The 21,886-nt window shown below is 47.2% G+C and overlaps 2 protein-coding genes across 6 annotated transcripts in view; one reads left to right on the forward strand and one right to left on the reverse strand.

The window, feature by feature from the left end:
* Positions 1 to 11,691, reverse strand: part of LOC142575274 (cytochrome P450 4V2-like) — a 90,855-nt gene extending 79,164 nt beyond the window's left edge. For both annotated transcript variants that reach the window (XM_075684495.1, XM_075684492.1), the window contains exon 1: positions 11,436 to 11,691. In XM_075684495.1, the coding sequence (XP_075540610.1) occupies positions 11,436 to 11,676 (241 nt within the window). In that variant the 5' untranslated portion in view covers positions 11,677 to 11,691. The remainder of the gene's footprint in view (positions 1 to 11,435) is intronic.
* Positions 342 to 20,240, forward strand: LOC142575275 (uncharacterized). Of its 4 annotated transcripts, none has more exons than XM_075684500.1 (3): positions 342 to 450; positions 18,202 to 18,388; positions 19,974 to 20,240. In XM_075684500.1, exons 2-3 carry the CDS (start codon positions 18,222 to 18,224, stop codon positions 20,206 to 20,208), a joined length of 402 nt encoding a protein of 133 aa, XP_075540615.1. In that variant the 5' UTR covers positions 342 to 450; positions 18,202 to 18,221; the 3' UTR covers positions 20,209 to 20,240. The 4 variants fall into 4 exon arrangements, with proteins under 4 accessions (XP_075540615.1, XP_075540616.1, XP_075540613.1 ...); XM_075684501.1 differs by lacking the exon at positions 342 to 450 and adding an exon at positions 10,498 to 10,652; XM_075684498.1 differs by lacking the exon at positions 342 to 450 and adding an exon at positions 11,517 to 11,653.
* Positions 20,241 to 21,886: the final 1,646 nt, after the last annotated feature.

Below are 21,886 nucleotides of genomic sequence, written 5' to 3' on the forward strand. Positions count from 1 at the left end.
TATCATTATTATCGAGAGAGAGAGACGAACGTATTTTTACAATTTCGTCCCTCCTTGTTGACTTAAAACACATCCAACGCGGAGAATGTGCAGAATAAATAAATTACTGATACAATCTAAAGTGTTATAGCTCTATGATTACAAACCATATTAAAGCAAAACATGCACACTCCGTGCTGCCTGTGGCCATTCTTCGATGACCCGTTGCTATGAGTCCAATCTTTATGACACGGAGCTGCTACGTGCCGGCTGTTCAAGCCTCAATACCTAGCACAAGCTTATCTGATAACGGGAACATAGCAGAATGAACGGGTGAGAGTGACGGAGATAGCGTACCGGCCCCAACGAGAACGAAACAGTTGGCAAGAGTCGTGTCAACGCGAAGACCACGCTAGGCCGACAAGAGGTTTGCTTACTTCACTTGAAGACTTCACCGCCGAGGAGAACCACGTAAGCGTTATCTCTCTTTTCTCTTTTCTTGTCATACACAGTAAAATGATGGAATTTGGCGAACAAGTCGATTACCAGCATGGGACCTGTTTGTCTGGCGCGCGAAGCCTTTGCCAAGATTGCTTCGACATGGTTGACACCGGGATAAGTTTCTTCTCTCTGTAGCAGGGCGTGGCCAAAGCTTATGCTTTAACGACACGAGCAGTGCACTGGCAGCGTTAGCGCAAGATTGTGTAGTTGATTTTTCTACTGCTAAATCACAATTAAGCTGCCCTTCTACGTTGAGTTTACAAGGCATGAGCAACTGGAGATGTGGCACTGGGTAGGTGAAGATCGTTAGGAGATCCCCCAGAATGGGTATGTGCATGCCGTTGGTATAGGTGCCCGAATAGACATGCAGGACAGGAGGCAAGAAATAAAGTAATCGGCTGCACAGAAGTGAAGGAGCCAGGATAGCCTGGAAGATAAAGTGAACAAAACCGAACCAGAGTATGCAGAGAGCGAAAGGCGTTTAGCTAAATAGACGGGAAGAAGGGGAATGGGACATATTTGGGTAAACATCAGAGAAGGGCTCGCTTTGACCGATTTTCACCTGGCGTGGGATCCGCCGATTTCTTTGCTAAACTGCGGACAAATATTGTCCATATGCACTTTCGACCAATTCATGCTTATAGCATAACGTGTCATGTCGTCACGATGAATGGGCAAGTCTTTCCTTTTTAGCGCGATGAGACCGATTCATTCCACTTGCTTCTTCATATCGCATTGCCAGCAGGCACATTATAATTTCCCTAGGACTGGCCTCTAAATCGTGAACCAGCTAACTGTAAAACACTTGCCATCAATAGATTATTACATACACTGGTCCGCTTAGAAAATTACCACACAGTTCCTAAGCTTTTCTAGAATTTGTAAGTTCTAGTATGTTTCAGGCAGAAGAAGAAAAGAATAACTCGCTTTTGGTGATGGTTACGAGTGTGACTTGTTTATGTTATGCTCAGCCCGCCTCGTATCCCATTAGAATAAAGGAGAGAGAGAAGGTAAAGAGGATAGCGAGGTGGAACGAAAAGACTGCGATAATGAGGGGTATGAAAGAAGGTGAAGAGGGAAAAAAATGTGAGAAGAGTCGTTGGTAAAAGGCGCGGGTGGTTTAGAGAAAGCGAGAAGACAGAGAAAGGAAAGGCAGGGAGGTTAACCAGATGCGAGTTTCCGGTTTTATACCCTTCAGTGGGGAGGGGAGGTGGAGTAGGGGGGAATATTAATGGCAGAGTGGTACAGCTACCGCAAGCAGCTGATTCCGGAGGCCTTTCTCGATATCGCTATTTTTTTTTACATTTTACGCGCACTTGTTTTCGTGATTTTCGTTACTTGCATTTTCTTGACACTGGTTTTTGTTCTCAGCTGCGCGAACTTCGTAAATTCGTTGGAGCAAATAATTTATTTATATGTTCCTTGAGACGGGATATTGAACGAGCTAGAACCCCTCCCCCTCGCCCATGTTCGTAGAATTTTTAGATAAATCACACCTTCTAGTTTCTATTTGTTATGTTTCGCTAGTGGAGTGCGCCGTCATTATATAGAATTGAGAGCGTGACGTTCCTTCATTGTGACTCTATAGGTGAGCTCTGTTTTGTATTTGTCTAAGTGATTTGTTGGTATGTGTTTTCTGACGGAATGTGCCATGTTCGAGTATGAGTGAACGATTCACTTGAATGAAACTCGAGATGTTCGCAACTTTCGCCGAACCAATTTCTCAACAAACATTAAATTGCTCAACGATCGAAGCAAGATAACATGAGGTGACATGGCAAACGTTTCGTCAATAAAGCCCATTTCGTAAGCATGCTTAAACAGTCATTAGAAAAACAACAATAAAACAGCACATTCTGCAATTTCTGCTATTAAACAAAAGGAAAGCGATCAATTCCATTGCACAAAATAAACAAATGAAAGCACACAAGGACATACAATACATAGATACAATATAACTTTCGCTAACAGAGGAGAAGGACATGCTAACTTACAATGATACAATATAAATTTCAATAAGGAAAGTTATTATGGTTTTCAGAGCTGATCGCTGTAATGACATCTTCGGGTGTGTTGAGTGTATTTCTAAAATGTCTTTGGAGTTGTCATCTGGAAGAGGGCTTTGAAAGTGGTCAAAGGGCGAGATGCGCGACATACAATTTTGGTGCCCAGAAGCGGCACTCATCATTTCCGGTTGCGCAGTTATCCGCTGTCTCTTTTGCGAAGCTCTGCGACAGTCCGTGTGTAACTCTCAAGGATATGCACGTATAAAGGGTCGAGTAGAAAGTGCTTGAGCGGAAGCGGTGCTGACATCTCCTCTAGTGCTAAGATATCGTTCCTCGTGAGCTTGCCTGATAACGTGAACATCAGGTTCTCGCTTCTTTGGTCGCAATGGACACACTCTTTGCCTTGCGGTAGGCTGCCTCGTGAGAAAGCGCGCGGTGTTCAGCGTCACGTGGCCCACCTTGACTGAAGTAAGACGCCATCACTCCTTCTCGCCTTACAAAAGCTCAGAGCTTACAAGGGATGACAAGGATGCACGTTGCACGCCTCAATGTCAGTTTTTGGCTGCAGGGTAAATCCGCCCCGATCTTTTAACAAGGATTGTACGAAAGCAGGCAATCACTATATTTGCGAGAGGAGTCTTTTTTTTTTTCTTCTTTTGTGCTTCTTCGATATCGGCCGTTTTTACATCGTCGGCTGCAACTTCCTTTTTGGAAAGCTTAGGCGCGGTGAAAATGGTTGCACCGATGTTTGATAAAGGCCAGCGGTCGCCGTGGCTAGAGCTCCCATGCTTGATTAGAAGCCACTTGTGAAGGTCTTATCAGAGAAGCACGCGCCTCGCGCTCTCTGCGTGAGTCATGACGCCGCCACATGCAATAGGCTGCAGAAAATCGTCAGGTATGCTGGACTCGTGTGCAATCTCACGAAACAAACGGTGTAATCGGGTTATTCCTGTTTCAATCCGAACAATAAGAACTTGACACAGATACATGACCTATCACATTGCTCGCGATTTTTCCTGTCTCCACGTCAAGTCCGCGCTGCCAGTGTCTTGAAGAGATAGCGATTGTAAAGTGTGGTGCATTGCTGATGAGTCGACTTCTTTCGATAAGCGGCCGGTTTACGTTTTCCAGTGCGCCGTCACTCTGTTTGGTGCCTAGAGTGGGTTTAACTGTTCATGTTTGTTAACAGCATGACGTCAGCGGGCCGCGTGTGTCAGGAGCCACGTTCACCAAGTTTATGGGAACAGATTTGAGCTTACTATTCTAAGTCGTTCGTCGATATGTATATTGTACGCGAGGCTTTCTTTACCTATCTTTCTGAGGCTTGCCATGTTATCGTCGTCTTCCTCGGGGAAAAACGATTGGTGTGCCTCGCTCGGTCTGTTTCTGGTTTAGATGACTCAGCAAAAGCTGTCGATCAATAAATTACACGTCCGACGGTATGTTTCTAATCCGGGTGCCCCCCAGCATCATCCCCGATGCTCTACCCATCGCTAAACTCTATGCGCAGCCGTAAGCAAGGCCAGAGTACACCGAGTCTGTGTCCTGACAGCGATTATTTGGGATCTGTGCATTCAATTCTAACGTACTAGTACGTAACACGCGGCTTTCTTTTTTCGTTGCACATTTAGTCTCACTGAACTTGTTCTAGACATCTGTGCTTCACCACTGTGGCCTCTTGAGAGCTATTTCGGTGCCGCACCGTCTCTCGTGTTAGAGGTTTCGAAGTCCAAGAGGCGTACGAGGTGTGTTCCAAAAGTTCAGTAAGACAGCAAAAAAAAAAAAAAAGTGGGAGGTAGCGGCGTCGCTCTCTCGCTGTGTCCACTCGAACGAACCCTGTTGACCTCTAGTACACACTTGATCGTTTGAATGAAAAGGCGGAATTTTATGCGTGCACTTCTTGTGAAATCCACATTTAGTCTCTCATAATGGAGCTCGACGAACAGACGGAACAAATGATCGAATTCCCAAATTTCTTGTGAAATGGGGCAGGGATAGTGTAGCAATTCAACTGATGCTGCAAAATCCGTATGGCAAGGATGCCCTTAAGGAAACAACTGTATTCAAGTTGGTTCAGCGTTTTCGGGAAGGCCGAGAAGGCCCCAAGGACAATGCAAGATCAGGACGCCTTTCCACCTGGTGCGAAGGTGAAGCCATCGATTGTGTATGTTCTATTGTACTCAGCGACCGCCGAATGACTGTTAGAATGATATCAGAAATTCATTGGAAAATTCGTCCCTTCACCGAATCTTGACAGAAAATGTGGAAATGATAAAAAGGTTTGCGTGAAGATGATGCAGAAAGAGCGAAAGTTGCGACGAAAACGATGTTGCACTGATTCGAAAACTTCAGAAGACAGCGAAGAAATGTGCAAAGGGTCCGTCACCAGCGAAAAAAAAATATGTATTTATGAATACGACATCGACCTGAAGTGGCAAAGCAAGGAATAGAAAAATAAAGATGAGCCAAGGTCGAAAACGAAATTTTAAAATATATAAGAAAGCGCGGGAGCCTTGTGCGCCGCGTGTGACCAAATTTGCGGAATGACGGGCGATGTTTCTGCACTGCAAATGAACCTATGCGCACCCAGCACTGATAGTGCGCGAGTTTTTCGGCACGCAATTCCAAAACTCTGCAGGGACCCCTGAAACATTTGTTTTTGATCTCCAAATGCAAACTTGTGCTCCGAGGGCAGATTTTGCCGATTGTGACGAGAATTCCAAAGTAAACGATATTGCTGCTGCAGCGATTAACAGAAAAGGACTTCCAATGGTGCTTCTAGCAATGGAAGAGGTGAAACCAGTGTATTCGATCTAATGGGGAGTATTTTGAAAGTTAACTACATTAAGCATACAAAGGTGTCAGATGTTTAATGCGTTGATATTCTTTGGGTACTTCCAGCACTGTCTGTCTGTCTGTCTGTCTGTCTGTCTGTCTGTCTGTCTGTCTGTCCGTCCGTCCGTCCGTCCGTCCGTCCGTCCGTCCGTCCGTCCGTCCGTCCGTCCGTCCGTCCGTCCGTCCGTCCGTCCGTCCGTCCGTCCGTCTGTCTGTCTGTCTGTCTGTCTGTCTGTCTGTCCGTCCGTCCGTCCGTCCGTCCGTCCGTCCGTCCGTCCGTCCGTCCGTCCGTCCGTCTGTCTGTCTGTCTGTCTGTCTGTCTGTCGACCTGTAACTGTTTTCCTGCCTACATGGGTCACTTGGCAGTCAGTGGCAGAAGGGTGAGCGCATCGGGCTGCTGTGCTGAGGTAACAGAGTTAGAAGCCAACCATCCGATCAACTTGGGTCACTTAGTATGTGCCAACGTGTACATACGTGCCTCTCTTCAACAAAGCACTCTCACGCCGCCACGGGTAACTGCAGACGCGGGACTGGGTAGGCACCGCTCTTAGAAGAAACTCATTTACGCTGACTTGGAGCACGGGGTACCTGCCACTCGGTCTGTGCTGGTCTTCAGCGAACGTCTTTGACGCCAACTTGGGTAAGTAGGTATGTGCCACTCTCCGATGGCAAGATTACTTAAGATTATCTGATACAGAGCCGAATCAAATCCACATCACAATGGTTCCTCAAGAACGGCAACCCAGCGCATTAGCAGGCTGCGCCATGAATGCACTGGGTATGTACCGCTCTTGAATGACCCTTTCGCCAACCTGTGTTACTGAGCATGGGCCACTGGATGTGCGGCAAGCGAGTGAACAATTCTCAGCGTTCGCGCGCACCGGCGCGCCTTGCATTTCGTTTCGGAAGCCGCGCGCAAGCTTCGCAGCGGCGGCGCTAGATGGCGCCGAGGGTTCCTATGGAAGCCGAAAGGGTAGTCTCGCCGCCAGTACACTCCTCACACATAACTCGCTTCGACGGTGGCAATACGTCGTATCACTATACTGATCCTATGCTAACGCATTACCGTCGACAGTCATCGTCAGATTGGTTCTGTCGCAATCTTTTTTAAACATACTGCACGAACTTTTGGGGACATGTACCTTGCACCTAACCAATGTGAGCCAGTAATTGGGGCACGAACATCCACGTCGGTTACAGCGGATCTCAGTGAGCTCACGGATCAAACGATACCCTAGACACAACCGCTAAACCAATATTAATCGTTTTTGCGTTTAAAACAGAAATTTCAATTGCAGTAATATGGTATGCTATGGTAGGATGAACTTTATTAATGTCCTGAAGATCAACCCTTAGGTTTACGCAGGTGGCTCACACATCGGGACAGTAAGGTTTAACCTTACCGCCGTATCGTGAGCCTTCTGGACGGCCTGTACTTGATCGAAAAGAACTCCACTGTGTAGGACTCGCCGCCACCAGTCTGTCTCCTTGTCACAGTCCGTGAAAGTCACAGGACACTGCCAAAGCATGTGATCCAGAGTAATGATGCCATTACACTTTTCGCAATTGATTGGTACCTTTCTGTCTGGATATAGCTTGTTAATAAAGTTTGGACTTGGATAAGTTCTTGTCTGCAACAATCTCAGAGTCACCGCTTGAGCTCTATTGAGCTCAGCGTGTGGCACTGGGAATTCCCTTCTGTTCATGTAGTAATGCCTCGTGATTTCTTTATATGTAAGTAATTGGTCCCTGTTCTCCTGCTGTATATTATTAAGGCCCTGGTCGCGTAGTGCATGGATAGTAAGTCCTCGCGCAGCTGCGTTAGCCATCTCGTTTAAATTTTTCCGAGATGGATCGACAGACCCCATGTGCGCAGGAAACCAGCGGATTTCGACCCCTTGGCTGTCCAACTCATCGATCACCTGGGCAGCCCTTTTGGTTACACACTCTAAAAGAAGTTTGCACCATTTCGGGTGTAAATCTGGCACACAACGATAATCGTCATCTGCCTTGATGCGTTTCCTTTCTTTAACGCGACGAGCCCGGTACTTTCCAGTAACGAACAGCATGCGCGTTATCAGCATGTCATAGCATTCCCGAAAGGAAAGTAGCGGGCGCGGCGTTTTCAAGAAAGGAAACGCATCAAGGCAGATGACGATTATCGTTGTGTGGCAGAGATACACTCCAAAGGGTGCAAATTTATTTTAGAGTGCAAAGCCATTGGTAAAGCAATAGTTGCGAGCCGAATTTTCATTTATGCCACAATGTTTCCACAAAAATAAGAATGTTACAGTGATGAAAACTTGGTGCATAAAGTTTTTTGAAATGTTTATACGTTTCAATAATTGCAAAAAAGTTGAGGAATTAAAAAAAATGCGGTCTTAAAAGTCCCTAAACTCTCAATTATGTTTCTTTAATGCGGATTCCTTTAAATTACCCCGCTATAATCAAACAATAGCGTTTTCTCTTTATTGCTTTCTGAATATACTTGAAAAGGAACAGCACGAAGCAAAGCTACCTGTTAAACACCTGCTCCTCCCACGCAAGCAGCAAAATATAGCAGAGACATAGCCAAGCAGCCGGGTGCCCTTCAACTAGTCGCGGCGGAAATTACGTCTTCTAAGGGCGCACTGATACACGCGCGGTGAACCAGCCTTCTAGGGGACAAGGGCCAAGCAGGTGTGCGCAGGCAAACGGAATTATACTAGCAATACGAAGTTTCAGCTCGGGAGCTGAAAATACAAAGAACAGACTCAGCCCTGGGCTACCATTACGTGCGACGTTTATCCACGGCATGCCAAGAGCCATTCCATCATTAATAATGCTCCTCTCGACAACAAGCCTTGTACTCTGCCTTTCAGTACGTTTCGGCAGCGACAACCAGAATGCGTGTTTCTTTTTCCGCGTTCTGCGTGTACGATTGCGAAAGCTAAGGTGCCAGTATAAAGCTACGGCGCACTTGACAACACGCATGGTCCCTGAGAGAGAGAGAGAGAGAGAGAGAGAGAGAGAAGAGTTCAAAAAAAAATTATGGGGTTTTACGTGCCAAAACCACTTTCTGATTATGAGGCACGCCGTAGTGGAGGACTCCGGAAATTTCGACCACCTGGGGTTCTTTAACGTGCACCTAAATCTAAGTGCACGGGTGTTTTGGCATTTCGCCCCCATCGAAATGCGGCCGCCGTGGCCGGGATTCGATCCCGCGACCTTGTGCTCAGCAGCCTAACACCATAGAGAAGAGTTCAGCGTGAGGCGATTTCTTTCTCTATGGCGAGGCTCTCGAAACGTACAGAAGCAGCAGCCAACATCTGTCGCCCGTGCACGTATTGAGAGCAGTTATAAAGTTATATATAATTGAAATTAGCAGTTATATGCTAATTGCAGTTATGCTAATATGCTAACCAAAATTAGCAGTTATATGCGCAGGGTGTTTAAGCTAACTCGGGCCAAGTATCAAAATAAAAGGGCGGTACGCGTGTCCAATTGGCGCATTATTGTTTTGAGCCATACGGAGCACGTCATTATATTATTTCCGATCTGTCAAGCTGGCTAATTAACAAAGATTGCTTAATTAATTTTTAAGTAGTAACTCTAGCGAAAAAGCTTGAATAGAAAAGTTGTAGCGCTTGTTCAGAAACATCGGATTATTTTAACTATGCTGAGATAAGTGCCCTGGTTAATCTTTTTCCAGCCTTTCCTTAAAGTCCGCGAAATTAAAAGAAAATACCAGGTGACTGCTGGCTAAAGCGCCGCGCTCTTAGTGCCCTCAAATGTAAGTTGAATGAAACAGCAAAAGCTGCTCCGTGCACACAGATCGATTGAACAGGCTGTCGGTGACTGCGATGGACGTTAAGTGACAAAAGGGGCGTGCCGTTTTAAGAGAAAAATTATTCCATGAAAATGCGGACGCCACGTGCGAATGCGATATGGGACCGGAGGCAGCATAATTTTTATCTCCGTCCTTCATCACATCATCAGCCTCAGGCCCTGCATCGTGTTTCTTCATTGGTCCGAAAAGAAAAGGATGCCTGCGCTGAGTCAAATGCTGCTTTCGGTTCCATATCGCATTCTAACGTGGCAGCCGCTTTTTCAGCGAATAATTATTTTTCTTAAAACGGTATGCTTCTTTTATCACTTAACGCCCATCGCAATCACCGACAGCCTGTTCAATCGATCTGTGTGCACGGAGCAGCTTTTGCTGTTTCATTCAACTTACATTTGAGGGCACTAAGAGCGCGGCGCTTTAGCCAGCAGTCACCTGGTATTTTCTTTTAATTTCGCGGACTTTAAGGAAAGGCTGGAACTTTAATGAAAGGCTGGAAAAAAATTAATCAGGGCGGTTACCTCAGCATAGTTGAAATAGTTCGATGTTTCTGAACAAGCGCTACAACTTTTCTACTGAAGATTTTTCGCTAGAGTTACTATTTATAAAGTTAAATACGCAATTTTTGTTAATTACTCAGCTTGGTGGATTGGAAATAATATCATAGCGTGCTCCGTACGGCTCAAAACAATAACGCACCAATTTGACACGCGTGGCGCCCATTTATTTATTTATCTGTTCTGGCACTTAGCGCGAGTTAGCTGAAGCATCCTGTATATTCCAGCACATCTCAGCCCCCCCCCCTCCCCCCCAGGTCTGGAGACTCGGTGTTTGTCACTAAATGTACTACATAACAACGTATAAACGGTACACCCAACCTAATTTTGCGGACGTATACATATATAGGTGCAATGAGCGCAGTCATAAAAGGTTTTCCGGTTAGCCGCATGGTGAACAACAACAACAAAAGAAAATATTAATGGCAGTAAAAGTCAATTATGGACTTCTCTGTCATCTAAATGCGCACTTTTCCGTTTCTCCCAGTAAAGGAAAAAAAATAGAACTCTCATAAATGTCACGCTGATTGCCAGTTAAAAGTTTTTTCGCAAGCTTGTTCTACTATATCTTCGTTTCATTTGTGCCTTGGAGAAGATGTGTCAGGGTGGCTAACATGGAAAGTAACCAGCAGCGGCTGGAAAGAAATCGCGAGGCAACGTCGTCGCCTGCAAGGGGCCATCGCAGCATACGCCCACCTGTCGTGCACGTATACGCGTTACAAGAGTTGCTCGCAGCTACGCGATACACAGAGCGCCTCCGCCGCCCACCCGCTCGCATGGAGCTATTGTCAGAGCGGCAAGATAAAACTCTGAGCACCTATTCCGGGCTGTCGCTCTCACTGACGACGTACGGCGCCATTTCGCCGGAACGAAACCTCCTTTGCCGCATATACGTGCGCCTTTCCTGCGTTAGCGCTCGTCTGTATAGCTGAACCACGCGGACGTCGAAGCGTGAGTGGGCCTGGCGTGATGCAGCGCTACTTCCTGCTTTTCAACCTATAGACGTGCATCATCTTCCGCGTGACTTTTTGACTTACACATCGCAGCACTGCGATATTATTTTGTCACAATGATTCCCCCTTCCTGTACAGTTCTTTCGTGTCGCTGTTCGTGCACTTGCTGCCCCACATCTTCTCCGAAAACGGTTGACAGCTGCCTTTTGAACGATTTCTATTTGCCCCAGAAGTAAAAAGTCGTGAGCTTTGTTGAGCAATGGATTGATTAATCAATTGTGAAAATTTTGAACTATTTGACGCATCGATTACAGTGATGCACAGTTTAACTTGGCCCTGCAACCCGCAGCTATCTGCTTCCGTCTGCACGTATAGTTCCCATGCTGGAAGCTCTGGCCTACAGCAAAACTTTCCGACAGTGATAGCGACACTTATTTTACTTATTTTTTATCTTCTTTATTTATCTTTCTTTCAACGTTGGCTGTACCACGCAGCGTCCATTACACTGTCATTACAAGACTGTATCGCTTTGTGCAGCATTGCCCGTTTCCCATTACGTCTCGATGTGTTTTTACGTGTATTGACGTTCCTCGGCGATATGCCGCCCGATGCAGTAATCACAGAGGATGCACGGGATCTTACTAAAAATTTTAAATGTCCCGTTTGACACGTAAAGCGTAGATGCATCGTTCTGTGTAGCGAGAAACGCGCATGCTAAGCGCAGAATCACAGATGGAGTCTAGTATATAGTTCGATGATTGTCTCCATAGAAGAAGCTCACCTCGGCAACACCACACTTTCCCGCTCCGCAGCCACTCCCAGATTACGCGGTGAGGGACGTCAGCCGGCGGCACCTTGCCTGTATCGCCCAGGACGCAGTGCCTGCCGCTGAAGGAACGCCGCCTCCGAGGACGGTCTACGCGATCGCCGACGCGACGTGAACAGCGGAGCGCACCTCGTCGGTGCACATGGGATGCGTTGAGTCTTGTGACGCAGACGGTACGGGCAAGGTTGCAGCTCATCGGGCAAATATCCTCTTACATCTTGTTTCGCGCCATATAACATACGCCATAAAGCCGTGGTCGTTTTAGTTGCATTCTTATAGCGTGAAAAAAAAATGGCCTAAATGAATTAGCGGCGTAAATATATGGTAATGCCAGCGAAGTTTGACAAAGAGATATCGTGGAAGAGTCCGGCGTCCCTCCATAGTGGTGTTTCAAAGGCGCGGGGTGGGGCACACACCAGGCACTTGCAACCCCCCCCCCCCCCCCGCGAAATTTCTTTGTTAGCATGCGGCCTGTCTGAGCTCCCCTCCCCGTCCCCGTCCCCCTTCAAAAAAAAAAGAAAGAAAAAAATATGGCTACGCCACTGTCCCTCCATGCAGCGTCACGCGCAATATGCATTGTTTCACCCACGTAACCTAACTCTCACGAGATCATTAACTTGTCGCATACTTGTTTACACCAAGGTGTGCATTCATCTTCCGAGGTGCGACAAGTAGCTGAATTGGCATTTACCGGCGCTTGTCAAATAAGTGCACACTGAGCTATACTGGAAGATATGAAATGAATGCCGCATTGGGCCAGCGAGTTCATGGTACGTGTAGAATCTTATCCAAGAACACGTGATAGCTTCGCATCTTCAATACTATACTCGGATCCCCTCACACGCATAAAGATTAAGGAACGCCATGGTATAGATAGGTCACATTGACTTTGCTGGGCGCTCTGCATGGTCGACCGGTGCGGCTATCGGTTCAATGCGCTGAATACTTCGCAGAATCAGGTGTGAAATTTAGATCGTATAACCTTTTTGGTAGCATGAAATCAAGTATGTCTCTATCGCGTTAACTTTGCAGATCAGAAAAGCCGGCTACGAAAGTGACGTGCGGTTGGGGAAAAAAACGTGGCAGTGAACATAGGCCGGCGCACACTTAAGGGGCAGAACTTGGCGCTGTGCTTATCGATGTATACGTATCCGCACAGTGCAGCGACGCCCGAGTTCGGAACGCTGCGCACGTTTCGTCTTTGCGATAAGATAGCGCAGGTACAAGGTCCCGACGTGTCGGAAAATATGAGTTCTCGTAGAGGCGCTTGGGGCAGGGCAAGAGCTGGCGAATAGAGAGGGCGTTACCCGACTTCCAGGCGATGCGTACCTTTACGTACGAAAAGCTAAGACACGTGACCCGTACTCACAGCTCAAGGGAAACCACGGTGACAAAGAATAGCGGGTCCTTCGTGTACAATATGTAGTAGAAGCGGAGGTAACCTATTGGTGAGCCTTTCCTCCCTCTGTGCATAAGAGAGGAGGAACAGGATGTACCGCAATTGGCCTTTATGCTCAGCTGCACATCGTCGGGCGGCCTTTATGCAGAAATGAGCAACGCACGAAATTTTGTAGGGTAGGCAACGGATCGCTGCGAGCCCAGGCCAAGACACCCGCTGCGCGAAACGGGCTATCGGACGAGCTGATCGTTCAACTGTCGCGCATTATTTTCTACGCTTGTGTGCTGTACACACTGTCCACGCTGGCCGTGTGACGTACACATGGGAGGAGAGAAAGGGTAGCGCAAGATGATGGAGTAAGAGAAAACTATATACGACGTGATCATTTCCAAGTTTTCCGGAATTTTTAAAAGGTAGCCTGTTGCAGATAACACAGTTCAAGTCTTTGAGCTGGATTATTCACTGAGACAGACGTTACTTGCAAGAGCAATCGAAGCAAATGTTCAACTAATTAACAAGTACTACTACTTAACTCGTTAATTAATTACATTGCGGCACAGATTACAATTTACTAATTGTAGCCCTTGAGCTTGCAATGCGTATCCACTCGGAATGAATTTCCAGAATTAAACCAGTTTGGAAATATGCGCCATCAAACTCGCCGTAAAGATGCACTGTTGGTTCACTTTCTTTTTAACAAAACGCTCCGTTATGCATTAAGCGCGAAAGTAACTAGAACGCCCGTGTATTTCGTCCCGCACTTCGGGAAATAATATCTCGAAGCTGGTGTCAGCCTGGAAATTCATTTCAAGCGCATACGTCTTGCAATATTTATGCAATATGTTGCGTAATGTAATTAACTAGGAAGTTAATTAATGAAACTTTGGTAATTATCTGGACATGTGTTTCGATTTCTAGTGCTAGTAATGTCCGCCTCTTTGAATAATCCAGCTCAAGGACAACAATTATGCTATCTTCCACGGGCGATTTTTTAAAGATTCCTGAAATCTTAAAAAGTTGTCACCCTAACTTGCAAAAAGAGTTTCACGAAGAAACCAATAAATAAACGTGGACGAAAATCCGTCGCGGTGGCTTAGCGGCGATAGCGTTGCGCTGCTAAGCATGAAGTCACGGGTTCCATTCCGGCTGGGCCGGGCCGCACTCCGATGAGGGCGAAATACGAAGACGTTCGTGTACCGTGCTTCGGGCGCGCGGTAAAGAATCCCCATGTGGCAAAAATTAATCCGAAGCTTTCCGCTATGGCGTCCCCCATAATTCATTGTGCAATTTTGGGACGTTTAACCCCACAATTTAATTAATGAATTTTGACAAAGACGAAACTAGCGACAGTAACTGTGTATGACAAACACGCTGAACAAGAAACACCTCTTAATGTCCAAGCAACAAAAATTAATAATTTTGCGCTCCCAGCAAGTGATGAAAGTTGGAACCAAGCTAACGCGCTGCATTGAGCCCTAACTTGCTCGAGTTTCAACTTTGACACAGCCCATCATGGCGGCCTTTTTTGACTCCCCTCGTGGCACAACAAACGTCTATGACTCACCCCTACTACGTGCCACAGGCCCAACACTGATGGTTCGTCCTCTGTGACAGAGTGCAGTTCACGCGTCCGCCATTAGCGAGACGGGCACAGTGGCAAAGATCCCCACTCACTTCCTCCACTACCCTGGCGTCGCAGAAGTGCCCGATTTCATTCTCAATAAGCGCAATCCTGAAAAATACGGACACTTATTGCTGACTATAAGTTGTGAATATCAAAAGTTTTGACATTGTGCAGTGCATGATACTTAAATGATCGTTACCAATCAAGTCACAGTACCATAACCGCTTCCTACGATCCAGCCTGCCAGATGGACGAGGCAGAGTTCACTCCTGAGGAGCTGCGACACGCGCTGAGCCTCTCCAAACGCCGTATACTGCTCCAGGCGAATATGGTGTGACGCATCAAGCATTGCGGAACGTGTATAAGTTTCCATGACCGTATATTGGACGAGTATAACGAAGTATGGAGAACCGGTGTAATCCCTGCTGAATTGAAATTGTCCGTGGTAATACCAATTTTAAAGCCCGGGCGTCCTGCAAGGCACCTCAACTCCTACCGACCAATATCCCTAACGTCAAATGTCATCAACTTAACGAAGCGAATGGTCTTGTTTCGCCTACATGTCAAGCTAGAGGAGCTGACTTTTTTCCCTTACGTCACGAGTGGCTTTCGTCGCCGCCGTTCAGTTCTGGACAGCATCTCATACCTTGACTCAGCGCTCGAACTTGCTAGAGGAAACAAGCATTCCGCCTACATGCTCTTCCTAAACATGCAGCAAGCTTTCGACTGAGTTGCGCATAAGGCGATTATTTTCGCTCTTGCAACCGCGGGAATTTCAGGTCGTCTGCTCCGCTTTGTGCACAATTTTCCATCGGTGCGCAGGATGAAAGTGCGCGTCGGAGGAATAACAAGTGAATTCCGAAATGTGAAGTGCGGTGTCCCACAGGGCAGCTTTTTATCGCCGCTTTTGTTTAACACCGTACTCGCCGCGCTTCCAAGTCGCTTGTCTCGGGACAGTGACTTCCCTGTGAGCATAGCTATCTACGCAGGTGACATTGCCCTGTGGATAAGCGGGCGCCTTGGTCCGCGGCTTCGTGCAAGCTTGCAAAGAGCTCTGAACGTGACTTCGGAGTACTTGGGTGAAGTTGGCGCCTTGCAGATCTCAACCGATAAGTCTGCTGCCATAGCATAACACTCTAAACAACGTGCTCGTTGGACAATCAGCCGACTGTACCTTGACGAGACGCCGATAAGCTGAGTGTGACAACACCGTTGTTTCGGGTTAATTGTGGAATATCGCATTTCTTGGCGTCCTACCGTTAAATTTGTACGACGAAAATCGCACTCCCTCCTTAAGTATGTGGCTACCTTGTCTGCTAGAGGTGCTGGCTGCCCCCAAATAACGGCTCCCCAGGTGTACCGGTCATCTGTACCTTCAGACATGATGTATGCGTTAGCATTCCTGAACGTACCACCTAGAATTTGATGGCCCCACTGGAACGAGATCCTCGCGTTGCCCTTCGACTAATGATTGGATTAACTCTTGAGGCGCAATCTGTTGCGTTACTCGCTGAAGCGCATCAGTTATCCCTGAGGCTGCAAGCAGACCAGAGAGCTCTATATCATATTGAGCGTCGGCACCGCGCATCTAATGGTCAATTGCTCCTTGATCGTCTCATTCACCGCCCGTTATCTCGAATAGAAAACATGGCGGCAGTATTTATGAATATCACTGATATTTCTGAACATGATGGCTTTAGTTATGCCTCCGCCTTCAAAAGCTATCACGGAACACGTATTCCCCATTTAGCTCACAATCCCTTACGTACACAAAAAGTCTGCTATGCCTGTTTCGGCAATATTAAAATTAGCTCAGTCCCCCATGTTCGAAAGATTTCCAGATTATCTTCAAGTATTCACAGATACATCTGTGCACAGCGACGGTCAAGGCGCCTCGGCAGCTTTTTTCTGCCCTTCGACTCGAGTACGGCGTATCTTTCAAATACCTCATTCAACATCGTCAACAATTGCGGAGCTAGCAGCGATTAATGTTGCACTGAAATACACGCAAGAGGAGTTCACCACATCGAAGATTGCCATTTTTACGGACTCCCGAGCTGCCCTTGGCAGGTTACAACGCAGTGAGATTGATTTCCCAGTTGTGTGCAGCATTTCTGACTGCAAACAAAATTTCATCACGTGAGGCACCTCCCGTCGCTCAGTGGATACCTTCACACTTAGGAATCTCCGGAAATGAAGAGGCTGATCGACTGGCTTCAACTTACGCTTATAACAACTGTGTCTGCCCTGAAATTTTGTGCAAGCTCGATGACGCTCGTCTGTTGATTCGTCGCCACCTACTCAAGCAGCATGCAGACCAGCGCGTCGCAAATGGAACGTGCCCGCCCCGTGTTCGCGGTCGAGGCTTGCCTCGTCGCGCTACAGCACGACTATATACTCAAGCTAACGGTTGACTGTGTGAACGTGTGTGAACGCTTATACCGACAAGGACGTGTGGCCAGTCCATCGCATACGCCTTGCCGTTCCTGTGACACACTTCAACACCTGGTATTAGAGTGTCCCGCTTTCACTGCGCAGCGCACGTCCCTGGTGAGGGACCATCATCTCCTTGGCCTGGGGTGTACGACACTAGACGAATGTTTGTACCCCGGTGGCTGTGCGTCTCGACGCGATCAGGCTCATTGTACTCTGCTTACTTTTCTAGAATTAACTAACTTAGGTTCGCGTTTGTAGCGTCGATACTATTTCTTCTATTTAACATTCTGTAGTAGCGTGACCTCTAGTGACCGGCCTTACTGTGTGTGATCTGTACTGTGTGTTCTACATTATTATTTTACATTTGTCCAATTGCTCTTTCTCTCCTTGCCTGTTAAATGTATATGTGTTAAATTTTTATATGTAAAAACAAATAATAATAATAATAATAATAATAATAATAATAATAATAATAATAATAATAATAATAATAATAATTGCTGTGTGTCGCTTAAACTTTCTTGGACACCCGCCGCAATAGTTTGACCCCTACGTCGTTTATGTGCCTTCACTGCTCCCCACTCAGGTAGTGCCCGTTTCGGGCCCTCGACGAGACTAATAAGTGATGATGATCACGACGTTAGCCAGACAAGCATTTCATGGTTCCATTCGCGTCTGATTTTCCGATACATGCAGTATTTGTTTAAGTACGACAGAAAAGCGGAATTGTGTCGGTTTCTGTACAACGCGTGAACGCTTGCTCGTTGAGTAATTCGTACAATACTCGATTTATTTATTTATTTATTTATTTATTTATTTATTTATTTATTTATTTATTTATTTATTTATATTTGTCAATTGGACACCGGATATTAGGCATTATATATGGTACCAATAATGGGAGACCTTCGCAATGTCCTAGCTTGTGACATTTAGTCGTGTCGTGAGTGGCGTGCCGGTTCAATTGTCAGATGTGCGTTTCGTTTTCTTTAACTTTTTTCCTGTCTATTCTCAAAGGCCATCAGTGAAAACTCTGTACTTCACCTAAGAAACATTTAGTGTAACAATGCGCTGCTCTACACGGTGAAAATAAATTGATTATATAATAAGGGCCGACTGGAGCACGAGCGACTGTCGCAAGATCGAGGCAATCAAACAAACGTTCGCGGTACTGCGCACTTCTGTCGTAGATCAATCGATCTGTGAGAAACACTGTCCGTCATGCATTCGCACTCTTTTCCAATGCCGTGCTACTGGCGCAGAGGTAGACAGCCGAGCAGCCATGTCCACGTACCAGCCTCCTCCGCCACCTGGCAGCGACCAGTACGTGCCGCCGCCTCCGCCATCCGACCAGGTGGACAGCTACCAGGCACCCGTGGGAACCGGCTACTGCCCACCACCGGCACCGGACACCGTGGACTCGGCGGCCACCTACCAGCCACCCACTTTGTAAGCACTCGGCTGTGTGCTTCCGAGACATCTGCCAGCATTCGAAACGTCCTTGTGCGAATATTTTGAAGCTACTATTTAATAAAATTAAGTAAGCAAATACGTTATTCAATAAAGGTGTGGCACTTCGGCATACCTGGGTAAACGTAGGAGGTGGCGGGGTGAAGTTGTCACTGAAATTAAAATGAAAAGAGGAGGCTAGTTAGCAAATACAGCGTGTTACTTCTTTACTTAAGATTTCGTAGAAATGAGAATGTAATACTTTTTTTTAAATTCTCCATCGTACAGTAACGCTGGAATTTAGTTTTGAAGATCCAAGACAACACCGACAGTTTCCACCTCCCCAGTGGTTATAACGGCAAAACGCGCGTGGTGCGGACAGCGGCCGTAGCAAATTGTACAGCAAAGTATGAAACTCTACCGTGCCCACTTCTCTTTTATAAGATTGCTTAACTTACGATGTATAGTCGAAGTGCCCTGAGCTGCAAGGGGTATCTGGCAGCGTATATTGGGAAGCCTCAGTATAGGTCCGGTGATTGGCACCACTTCGCCCGTCCCATCCCATCCTAGCGATTATCTCGAAGTTCCTTGCATCTGTAAAGGCAGTTCCAGGCGCAATATGCTGACCTTATCCACTGTCGGTCATTTCCTTTTATGCTTGTCATTCCTATATGATGCTGAAAACTGCGGCACTCCTTTGGAAACGAAAACGCTCCACTCGGCGACTATTCATCGTGCTATAGCTCTCGTTTGTTCTGTCTAGCCCACAGCCTGTTTCACATTATCGGTTTCGCACTGCCTTTTTTGAGGCCGCGACTGCCGCACACATGAACTTCGCATGCACTAATTTTCAAGTTTTACGCGCACCAATCATGGCGGCGGCTGCGATTCTCCCTTTTGCAAGCAACTAGTGGAAGACTGAATTATTCTTGGCGCCAGTCCACTTTGGTAAAAACAAATTAAACAAATTCGAAATAAATTGGACATTACTTCACGTGGAAGTAGTGTCCGTTTCTGCGAGTAATCCCGTTAATGAATAACGATTTTGCGGTCTGCGATTAGTGATGTTTAAGAATTATGTATAGTCTGAAAAAAGTACAACATACTATAACGCTTTTTTTACAAAAACCACCAGAGAGAACGAACTGTGGCGAGTGTGTGCGAGAGCTGCATGTATGTCGGTTCAGCCAGCGTGGGACGCGTATTTGCCTAAACGTCGTCCTTCTCGCTTCAAGCGCCTTTCCTGCTTTGCAAATTCATCCCTCTCGACTAAACATAGCGCCGCGCGCGCGCGGAAACTTATTGCCTTGCTGTGTCTAGAGAAATATGTGATTGCACGGATATTTTGAAAGATAAAGCGTAACAATTAACGGCATTCACGTGATTCCGTAGCCCGATGACAAGACAAGTCAGTGCAATATATCGTTCCCATGGTGGCTGAACGATCACAGCGACAGAGCTCCCTCCGGTAATTTGTTGTGGGAACCTCAATGATCAGATATACGATGATGAGGCCGATGATGATTTTTACACTCTGATGTCAATCTCTGCTTACCGACCGTGCACACTTGTCTTCCCTGCGCAGCAGCTACCAGCCGCACGGAGTAGGGTACACGCCAGGCAGCACCTACGTGCCGCCCGCGCACCCCGGCGACAGCTACCAGCCGCCCAGCGAGCCGGCCTTCTACAGCGGTGGCAGCGCCGGCGTCACGTACACGCCGCCTCCAGCTCCGGGTGGCGACGCGTACTGCCCGCCATCCCAGCCAGGGTACGACGCCCCACAAGACTGCTACGTGCCTCCGCCACCCCCAGAAGATTGATACCAATAAAGGATTACAGAGTGACGTCCGGAGGACTGCTCTTTGATGACTCTTAAATCATCAACCATGTGACGCGTTTCTTTTTTTTTTTTTCGCGCGTCAATACAGCGTCACGTAGCGCGGCGTCAGCAAGGGCCACGGCATAGAGTTAGTTTCGTACTAGTACTTGTTGTGTGGCCGGCCATGGCGTCGGAACGCTTTCCCCGAGATGGGAGCCAGAACGTGTCCCCGTCATCACCACCATTCTTGAGGTCTACCTAAATGGGCACAGGTGAAAAAAGAACTCAAGTCACAGCGACGATATACTTGTCGTGACCTCCAGCTGATGAAGAAAATGAGCACTGCGCACACAGGAAGGGAAGACAAAGGTAGGATCGCTTCCGTCTTTGTCTTCCCTTCTTGCGTGTGCTGTCTTTCTGTTGCGCTAATTTTTCTCACCAGCAATGCCAAACCAACTATCCCAACAATTCATTCTTCCTGCGTCCTCCTGCAATGAAAAAAGTTACTGTTTTGTATTACATTAATTCATCGGAGCCCACCTGTAAAAACGACATCATATTAGCACACAGACTTGTCGCAAAGTTCGGCGACAGCCGGCGTCTTTGAATAAACAGGTATGACCACTAACTTGTGTGGGTGTGTGTATATATATATATATATATATATATATATATATGCGAGAGGAAGAGGACGACGGATCTTTTTTTGTGCGGAGCGGAGAACGAAACCGATGCTGGACTGTCTTTCCTATACTCTTCCACGCCTCGTCCGTAACATTCTATATATATATATATATATATATATATATATATATATATATATATATATATATATATATATATATATATATAGAGAGAGAGAGAGAGAGAGAGAGAGAGAGAGAGAGAGAGAGCACAAACGTCTGCTCCATCCAATCCACCCTTTCGTCGTCGACTAATAGCGTCCCCAGCCAATTATCTATATGCTTCCATGCAGGCGCAGCATATTTACTTGAATGCCTAACTTCATTCTATACCTCGAACTTCTAGCTTTCTTCCGAAAGCCAATCTGCAAATATCGACGTTTTTCAGCGGCCAGCAACGATGCTTCGGTAGCTGTACCCGAGAGAACTTCTGCGGTCATAGAAGTGCTGTCACTTCTATGACCGCAGAAAGTATGTGAGGACGTGTCTGCTATACTAGCTCCTGCGGACCTTCATGCGCAGCAATATTCCTGGGCATGTATCTGCCATTCGTCGTTCTTAGGTTCCCGACGTAGTTGTCTGCTAGAGTGTGTGGGGATGCGCGACTCTCGCGCGTCCCCTGATGTTTTTCCCGCATAGCGCGTCTCCTGTAATCCCACTTCGCCGCGTGGCCTGCGTGACGTCAGCGGCGGTCAATGTGGTTGAAGCGCGGTGCGAGAGATGGCGCGAGCGTCGCGCCGCTGCGGGGTTACTCGGGCGTCGGGAGACAAGGCGCTCGGGCTGTTGGGTTGGAGACAGGAAGCGGGACGGCCGTGCCGCACGGGCAGCGACCCTCTTGCCCGGCGGGTCGGCGCGCGGCGGGGACGTATCCCGCGTGCGCGCCGACCCATGCTTCTGCGAGACCGCCTCGCGTGGCCGCCCTCGAACGCGCCACGATTCGCGTGACCATACACGCGAACGACCAGGCGTTGGGATCCAGCATGGGGCGAACATATT

Source organism: Dermacentor variabilis, chromosome 3, assembly GCF_050947875.1.
Source record: "Dermacentor variabilis isolate Ectoservices chromosome 3, ASM5094787v1, whole genome shotgun sequence".
In the NCBI taxonomy this organism is placed as follows: domain Eukaryota; kingdom Metazoa; phylum Arthropoda; class Arachnida; order Ixodida; family Ixodidae; genus Dermacentor; species Dermacentor variabilis.

Bases quoted from the DNA above. Each gene is read 5' to 3' on its own strand.
- LOC142575275 (XM_075684498.1), top strand. From the start codon at position 11,623: ATGGGATGCGTTGAGTCTTGTGACGCAGACG. The intron at 11,654-18,201 runs GTACGGGCAAGG...CTACTGGCGCAG, and splicing joins TGAGTCTTGTGACGCAGACG to AGGTAGACAGCCGAGCAGCC. The intron at 18,389-19,973 runs GTAAGCACTCGG...TTCCCTGCGCAG, and splicing joins ACCTACCAGCCACCCACTTT to CAGCTACCAGCCGCACGGAG.